General features: G+C 44.4%; 1 protein-coding gene across 1 annotated transcript in view; it reads left to right on the top strand.

Annotated features, from left to right (window-relative positions):
* mapkap1 (MAPK associated protein 1) overlaps positions 1-9,812 on the top strand; it is a 152,153-nt gene that overhangs the window by 83,684 nt on the left and 58,657 nt on the right. The window contains 1 exon segment of the mRNA XM_070439145.1: positions 9,299-9,406. Within this exon segment, the coding sequence (XP_070295246.1) occupies positions 9,299-9,406 (108 nt within the window).

Here is a 9,812-nt window from a genome sequence, read left to right as displayed (position 1 = left end):
GACTGATTCACTTAGGAGGACTGATCACTGATGGACTGCCACTGGGGGACTGGATCAACTGGTGGACTGATGATGGTTGGACTGATCACTTGGTGGACTGCCATCACTTAGGGGACTGATTCACTGGCTTGGACTGAATCAACTGGTGGACTGGATCACTGGTGGGACTGATCGTCCTGGGTGGACTGCATCACTGATGGACTGATCCACTGGTGGACTGATCACTGGGGGACTGATCAGTGATGGACTGCATCAGTGATGGACTGATCACTGTCGTGAACTGATCACTGGTGACTGTGATCACTAGGCAGGACTGATCACTGGGGGACTGATCAACTGGTGGACTGATCCACTGGTGAACTGATCACTGATGGACTGATCACTGGTGGATCTGAATCAGCTTGGTGGACTGAGTCACTGATGGGCACTGATCACTAGGGGACTGGAAATACAACTGATGGACTGATCCACTATGGCGAGTGATCACTGGTGACTGCATCACTGATGGACGATTCACCTCGGTGACTGATCACTGGGGGACTTGCAATCACTTGATGGAAGCTGATCACGCGTGGAACTGGTATCACTGGAGTGGTACTGATCACTGGGGACTGATCACTGGTGGACTGATCACTTGATGCGACTGATCACTGGTGGACTGATCACTATTGAACTGAATCACTGATGTGGCGACTGATCACTTGGGGGTGACTGATCACTGGCGGCATTTCAAGATAATCTGTTGGTCTCGATGAATATTGTCGAGTAAAAGGAGAGACACGGAGTCCATGTGTCATTGTGAGTTTCTGTAAAACGTTCTACTTTTATTTTTCGTACAACGTTTTGAACAGCTCAGTGTTGTGCAAGCCTGGATAGAACTCATACAGCTGTGTTCAATCAAAAACAAACCTCTGCCCCGCTTCCCCCGACAAGCAGTCGTATCCTTTACATACCAAACAGTCCTCGCACTTGTCTCAAGTCAAAATCCCACCAATCAGAAAATCACACATCTTTATCGTACATCATCCAATCAAACATGAATCCGTCAAGTAAAGCCCCCCCACCCACCTCCATCCAGCCAAAGTATGAGCCAATCTGAAATGTCAGAAACCGTGAAATCTTATGAATGTAAAACCCTCCCCCAACAGCTCAAAGAGGAGGGTTGCCATTACCAATACCAAATGTTAATGACTTAGACGTCATCTTTCGCAGACTGCAAACTGATTAAAGCTGCGTGATACAAAAAAAACTAAAACAGAAGAGGGTAAACCAAAATGTGAATAATAAATAGTAAAGGAGTGATATTGAGCAGAGAGATCGTGTGTGGAACCAATGTTAAGTAAAGGTTATGAGTGATATGAGCAGAAAGAAGTTTAACCGTCAATGAATTTGTGTGAAATTTTAAGTACCCAAGGGAGTTGATTAGTGTACAGCTGAAGGTTCTGTGCGTGTATGACACCATTTAAAGGTTAATGATGTCCCGCCTGGTGGTATTACACATGAGCCCACGCTAAGTATTCCCTAAAAAGTCAATGTATGTTAGAATGCTCTTGAAGTTAAAGGAAGTGATATGAAAACAGAAGACGGTTAATCTGTGTGTTAATAATAGTTAAATAGTGAGAAGGTCAAAATAGTGATATGGAGACAGAATAGATGGCTCTCTGTGTTTGATAAATGCCATAATGAGAGGTAAAAGAAGCCCCAGAAGTGTATTCCTTATTGACAGATAGGTAACTGTAATAATTAACTGATGTTAATAGTGTAAAAGGAAGTGCATTTATTTGAAGAAGCAGAGAGGTCTGTGTTGAAATGTTAAGTATAAAGGATCGGTGATGATTGAGAGACAAAGATTAGATGGCGTCTTGTGGTTGACACTAACCTTGTTAAGTACCTAAAGGTGATCTGATTATGAGCAAAATGAGAAATGGTCTTGTTGAAAAATAGTTAACTCCATACCCTAGTGTCGTCGTGCTATAACAGCCAAAGAGAAGGTCTGTGTTTGAAACTTGTTTTAAGTAAGGTGGTAATCCCGATCCTCAAACTCTCCCGACCGCTAGAGAGAGCTCGTGTATGTTCTTCTGCATGAAATGTTTAAGTAATAGGAGTATATGCACAGGAGGTGATCCCGGTGCGTGTGTTTAAATTTTAAGTAAAGGAGTGATTATGAAAACAGAGTCGTGTCTGGTGTTAGATATAGGTGTTAAGTACACTAGGACCCATGATAAAAATGCACGGAGGCATAAAGGTTCTTATTGCCCCTAAGCCTTAAGAGACCCTGAATTGGTTTAATTAGTAAACTTAGAAATGATATGGCCGAAGATTATGAAAGCGGAGATAGGTCTGGTGGCAGATTTTTTCGTAAGCGTAAAGGAAGGGTCTTTAGAATAAATAGTGATTAAACAGATCAGTTAAGGTCTCGTTGTTTGAAACTCGTTAAAGTAAAAAGGACAATTGATAATCCTGCATCAGAAGAACGGTGTCCTGTTGGTTTGTGTAAATGTTATTCCCGTAGGATAAGGAAGTGAATACCATTAAAATACAGAGGGTCTGCGTGTTCTGATTTGTATGTTGAAATGTAAGTAAAGGTGATATGAGTACAGAGGTCTGTGTTGAAATGTCTTAAGTAAAGGATGATTAAGCACAGAGGAGGTCTGTGTTGAAGAACCCTGTTAAGTATCCTAAGGTAAGTTGCAATCCACAAACTCGATATTCCCAGAAACGTGGTCGTAACCTGCCCAGTTGAGTAATCTTCATTGTACCCTGTTTTTATCACAATGGTACCAACTGGGATGTTTTGGGTGAGAAGGCAATGGCTGTTGACCCAGAGGATAGAATTTTAAGTTAAAGGGTGATAATGCACCAGATGGAGGTGGAACTTTTTAGAATTAGAAAATGGGAAATGAGAAACCAAAGAAGAGTCCGTAACAAAAGTAACAAGGGTCTACGGCCCCCGAGCCTGATTGGATAATAGGTAAGTCAGTGTAACCCAGGTGTACTCCTGTGTGTGATAATGAAATTGTTAAGTAAGACAAGGACCGATGAATAAATGCGAGAGAGAATCTGCGTGTGAAATAGTTCCCAAGTAAAAGGAGATGAATATGTGCACAGTCCAGCAGTTCTTGTGCTTTGACCGACTGCCTTAGCAGTCCACCCCACCGCACGTTAGATTATGAACGGAGAGGGTCTGTTGTTGAAATGTTAAGATAAGAGTGTAAGTGATTATGAACAGAGGGAGGTAAGCCCTGTTAAGGTTGACCAGAAAGATATGTGGTGGTTATGGAGTGAGATACTGCAAGGGGAGATATAGGACACCTTAAACATCCGAGAATCTCCACAGATTCAATGATCTAAAACACTTAACTGCTGTATTCCTGAATTACCCATCTCCCTTTCTCCATATTATTCTTAAACGATCTTTAGCAAAGGGCATAGAAGTCAAAATAGTATGATTGAGGCTGGATAGTAATAAACAATGCACCCTTAACTGACCTCTGTAAATCCTGAGTCAAGTCATATTGCAAGCGTCCACTGTTGCTGCTTGTCAGTGATACAGACTATAGGCGCAATTTAAACTGATTGTGCTGATAAGGAAGTGAGCAGTGATTGACGGCTGCGGAGTTAGCATTTCGGAGTTTACCGTAGTGCTCACACACACACCACCACCACACGCGAATAAACGCAACATGTTATTTCTGTTTTGTCGTACGTGTGGTCACGTGCATGTGGTTAACCTGTGTTTGTGTATCGTTGTTTATTTCTGTTTGTGGAATGTGTGTCCTGTTCTAACCTGTGTGTTTTATTTCCTGGTTTGTGTAATGTGTCGTACGCTGCTGTAACCTGTGTGTTTGTATGTGGCTGTAACCTGGTTTGTATGTGTGCTCTAACCTGTGTTTGTGCTACGTGTTGTAATCCTGTTCTACGTATGTGCTGTTTATTTCTGGTTTGTGTATGTGGTGTACGTGTGTTAACCTGTGTTTGTGTATGTGTTATTTGTTTGGTTATGTACCAAGGATAATTGTGTACCCCGATGGTTAGTAAAACCTGTGTTGTGATATGTCCGTTTATTGTCTGTTGGTGTGGATATGTCGTGTACGAATGTTGTAACCTGTGTGTTTATTCTTTTTGTGTTATGTGTGTTACGTGTGTTAACCCTGTGTGGTTTGTTCTATGTGTGCTAACTGTGTTTGTATGTGTGTTAACCTGTGTTTTGTGTACGTGTGTAACCTGTGTTTTGTATGTGTGTTGTAGTTTTCTGTGTTAGTGTGTGATTGTGAGCAAGTTGTAACGTGTGTAACCTGTGTGTTTGTATGTGTGTTTATTTCTGTTTTGTGTATGTGTGTCGTGATCATTAGATCCATCAACTCAGTACTTGCAGATCAGCGCCGTGAATAATTGGCCGCTGGTGAATGAGTGTACTCGAGTGTGGTGTATTACGGAAGGAGGATCAAGTTTGCCTCCGGACACTGATCTAAGCATCCAGTTTCTTGTTTCCTACCATAATGATGGTTAACGTTTAGGAATTTGGGTAATTGTACAGGGTAAACGCTGATTCTTGATCAAGGCTACGGGCAACGTCAACGCAGCAGGCCGTATTTAGCTCTATGTTAAACACTTTACCTTAAAAGAACATAAACAGAGATACAAACTTACAGTCGCTGCCTCCTGTCCTGGAACTCTCAGCAGTAGTAACAAAGGACATGTAAAAAAGGCTCTACATAGAACATCTCAGTATATCACAAAACATATGTATTCTGTGCTCGTATATCTGTCTGTAGGAGTCAGGGTCTGGTCCAATTAGGGAATCAGTTCAGTTTGTGGTTCCAGCACATTGTGTCCTTGGTGGCTTCGCTGGGCGACGTTGCAAGTCCCCTCTCTCTCTGTTTCCATCTGCCTCTCATCTGTGCAGTCTCTCTTTTAGCGGCTGCAACTTCCTACGTAGGGAGGTAACACTACGAGGGTGCCACGACCTGTATCACTGCCTAGGTGCTGGCCTGTCCTTCATACTAAATGGCACAGTCATACAATACTGTCAATCCCGGCAGTGGTATATTCGCCAACACATGTACCATACATGCTCGCTAGGCTGACACACCACACACACACACACACCACACACACCAGCACACACACGACACCCACACACACACCACACACATCAAAGAGTCCAACAGCACCTCACACCTATCAGCGACACCACACACACACGACACACTAACACTAACACACACACACACACACAACCACACAAACACTATCACCATCACCACCACACGATCCCACCACAACACCACACACACACACACCAACCCTTCCCTTCATATGAGTTCACCAGAGTTCATTTCCCAACTCCAATTTTGAAAAAAAATGTAATAAAAAAAATCACTATATGTGGCCACCTTACTTGAGACGCATCTTGCTCACACAACACGCCCACACACACACACCACAGACACCACACACCACACATTACAGGCAGTCAGGTAACATAAGTAAGATCGACGTTTCTGCCAGCGGTGGACCAGATTGCCCTTGTCCACTAGGAATCGGCCGCGAACGATGGGTTTTAGCACAGACAGAACAACTTAGTTGTTGCGTCTGCGTCTGTAATGAGTCTCTCTCATCAATCTTCATTTAACATACATAAGTAACTAATCTCCAGGAAGATGCACAAGGATCGTCTCTCTCTCCTTCGGCCCGAAATAATTTAAACAACAACTGTCTCTGCGAGCGGTAGTTGAGCGCCCGTGAGTTCTGCTCTCCTGCAAGTAATGCCTCTTTAAAAACGATCATCCAGTCTTCGTCTTTGATAAAAGAAATTATGCGGTTCTCTGCGCAATCCAATTTAAGAGTCCCAATAGCTCTTCAAATCCCTCTCTCCCAGCACGTCCACATAGAAGCCGGACCCAGAGATTCTGCTTGGCGTGTGGGCTACTGATCCCGAATTCCCAGCGTCCGCAAGACTGTCACCTTCTAGACCCTCCTCCATCTTCTCTCTCCTCATCACTATCTCTGGCCGCCGTCTAACTGTCAAGCCTGGATAGTGCGCCTGCAGAACAGAATAATGATTCTGATGATGAAAGTTGGGTTGGTCGAGGCGGCTGGTCAGATAGATGCATAACAGAAGAGCAGAACAAGTGAAACGTGTGGCCCGTTGCCGCAGCTCATCTTAAGAATATTGAAATGGAGAGCGAGTGGTGACTAGCAGTCTCTAGACGCTGGAGGTGCCACACTGCTGTCTCCTCGACTGCGCCTTGTTCCAGACCACTGGTTTTACTAATTGACGTGAGAATTCAGGGAAATCAACTGTCTACAGACAACAGCGAAAATCAGGACCTTGGGTCAACTTTCTACACGACACAACCAGAGAAACATGCACCTGGGTCAACTCTCTTTACAGACAACAGAAACAGGACCTGGGTCAACTTGCGTATCTAGACACAACAAAAGATCCAACACTGAGAACAAATAGGACCTGCTGTACAACTTCTACAGACAATTTACAGGAGATTACCAGACCTGGGTTTCAAGAGACTTCTACAGGACCCAACAAAGAGACATACTCCACGCATCATTATGTAACTTTCTGCTAAGGGTTCCTGAACATTCATACAAGCGATGTGGACAACACAGAAACGAGGCACCTGGCTCTGTCACCGTGTCTACAGACACAGGAAAACAGACCTGCCGGTCCAACTTCTTCTTACAAGCAAACACACACAGACAACAGAACCTGGCGTCGAACTTCTACAGACACAACACAGAAAACAGACCCTTGGGTGTCAGAGTATCTCTACAGACGAAACAGAGAAGAAACAGTGACCTAAGGGGGGTGATGCAACTTCGACAGACACAAAATGGCAGGAGAAAACAGACCTTGGGTCAACTTCTAGACCACCAGAAACAGACTCTGGCCGTCATACGTAAACCTCTACAGAGACACAACACAGCTGACAGCCAAGATAAGGCGGAATGACCTGGGACAAGATAGAAGGTGGTGGAAGGATGTAAAAGAGAAGGCTCTGTAAGGAATCTACATACGACTGCTGAAGTCAGAGGGTTCCAGAGGGAAAGGTGTGGAGACATATGTGAAGGGGGACTTAAACGCCCCGACCGCAGAGCACCAGCATGTCCATGGGAAAAAGGCAAGGAGATAAAGACATTGTTCCATGAACAGACCCGCATAATAACTCGTGCGGGGTCTAAGCTAGATTTCTCTACTAGACACTAAGAGAAAAGCAAGTACCCCAACAGATGATCCTTATGGAATTTCATTCTGAGTGTTAAACCTCCTTATTCTATCAAAAAACGTATTAATTGTCCACACTCTCGGATACAAGTACTAGCAGTATTTACCTTAGTAAGTTGACCGCCCTGGCCCATAAGGGTGTAAGAGATCAATGGGGTCTTCTGACTCAGCTCTCACACTACTGTCAAGACAACAGTGTAGAAACAGACCTGGGTTTGCGAAGGCTGTCTACAGACCACATCTAGTACACAGACCTGCGGACTTCCAACCTTCCCTACTAGCGAGACAAAAGAGATAACAGGACCTGTTGGTGTCAAACTTCAACAACAAGCGAGAAACAGAATCAACTGTGGCTCAACTATCACTCATCAGAACAACTAGGAATAGCAGACCTGGGTAATCAATCTCTCTAAACACGAAGACAGAACGACACAACTAGAAACCACGCCACCTGGCGGATCAACTTCACTTTTACTTAGAGCCCACATAAAAGAGAACGAGCCCCTGGCACGCCCTTCAAACTTCTCCCACAAAGGACCAGGCAGAAGAAACACGACCTGCCTCGGTGTGCCGAACTACAACTCTTAATTAGCGAACCCTATGTTCCCCCATAAACAAGGCACTATACAAACTTTTTGAGATTTCGACCACCGCCTAGCACACAACAGATACTAGATTCATACATATCGAGCTGCCTGGGTTCGAAATCTATGCAGTTGACCTACTCGTAAAGAAAGCAGAAGAGCCAACCCCACACAGAAACTAGAAGGAACCTCCTGGATTAACTTCTTATCCAAAAGAGTTTCATGACAGGAGGATCTAGATAAGCGAGAAGCAACCACTTTGCAGTTTCATATCATTCCTATTCAGACAAAGACAAAAATCAATTGACAAAACAATGGACCTGGTTCAACGTGTCTAGGCACACACAGCCACGACAATATTTAATACCGAGGTAGAACCTGGAGGTTGGGTAGAGACCCGTTCAAAAATACAACAGAACGAGAGAAACAGACGTCTGAGGGGTAGCTCAGAATGGTATCTTCTCTAACATGGATTCTCAAATGCAAGATGTATTACAGATAGCTCAAAACAAGAACTGGCAGTGGTCAGTACTTTCGTACTAGGTTGGACATCTACAACACAGAATGATATACGAGTCTAGACACTAGACCCAGTGTTGGGGATAATAGAAATCTTATACACGTCAAAACGTCTACAGCATTCACTAGACACTAAACAGAGGTACCCACAGAATCCTGCGTCCGTCAACTATTCTTACAGATCAATTCGAGAGAGAAACTAGACCGTAGTGAAAATCGCCTACTAACTGTCTACTAGATCTTTTATGATCTAGCCGTATCGCATACCAGAAAAGGATCTACACCTGGTGTCAAACTTCTTACAACCAATCAGACCAGAAATCATTACGAGGACCCGAAGCCGTTGGGTTCAATTCTTACTGTACATCAAAAAGGGTGGACAACATCAGAAATCAATGGCACACTGGGTACACTTTCTACAGACCACAACACGCCAAGCATATACCAAGGGGGAGAGAGAGGGAGAGAGAGAGAGAGAGAGAGAGAGAGAGGCTGAATGCAGCCTTTTGTTTGAGCTGAACCAAAGGAGTGCCCAGGATGGGATTGTGGGTATAGGAAGAAGAGAGGAGCTGTGACCCCTGTGGCCTTGGTCTTGACAAGTGTGGCGGGAGCCAAAGAGCATCTCTGTTGCTTGTCCCCGCTAATTCCCCTAACTCCACCTCCTCTTCCTCTGTCTGCCTGCCCTCATCCCTTTCTCCCGTTTCCCCGTGTCTTGGTTCGGTTCTTTTCGTCTACGTCGGACAAACGCACGTATACAAAACATAAACTATTCTAAATCACACCGTAGTGTAAACTTTAAAAGATGTAAAAAGTATTGTCCGTTATTTCTACTTCCTTGTTAAAAGCCGGTGTACAGATAGCCCTAGCAGTCGACTGTATATGGTAATCCATGGGTCTCTGTGGAGTCGGTTGTTGCATTGCGTTTGACCCTGTGCTCGCTGTGCCACAGGTCCCATGTACCGTCTGGAGAGGCAGACGGAGCCCAACGTGCCCGTGGATCTGGACTGTAGCCTGGAGAGCCAGAGCACCCTGGAGTTCTGCCTGGTCAGGGAAAACAGTGAGTATTCTGCGCCGGTGTGATCGAGGATCAGCTTCACCTTTCCCCCAACCGTAGCCCTTAACAATTAGTGACAGAAATTCAAACACTGACCCAAGATCAGCATCTAAGGGCAACTTCACCCTACACAGAGGATCCTCCTGGGTAGAGTCAATACCAGTAATGGTCTCAATATCTCATCTGAACATGTTCTTATGTTTCTATGTTTTATTTTTATAGTCTGTGATTAATTTTTTCTTCAATGCAAGGTTTCACCTACTCTTGGTTTTGAAAGTAGTCTCTGGTTTTTCTCTCCTCCTCTCTCTCTTCACCTCTCCCTCTCTCCCACCCCCTCTTTCTCTCTCTCTATCCCACCACCTCTTTCTCTCTCTCTCTCTCTCTCCGACCCCCTCTCTCTCTCTCTCCG

Source organism: Salvelinus sp. IW2-2015, unplaced genomic scaffold, assembly GCF_002910315.2.
Source record: "Salvelinus sp. IW2-2015 unplaced genomic scaffold, ASM291031v2 Un_scaffold1436, whole genome shotgun sequence".
Lineage (NCBI taxonomy): Eukaryota > Metazoa > Chordata > Actinopteri > Salmoniformes > Salmonidae > Salvelinus > Salvelinus sp. IW2-2015.
The sequence above is the reverse complement of the archived record's forward strand: the minus strand, read 5'-3'. Positions and strand labels throughout refer to the sequence as shown.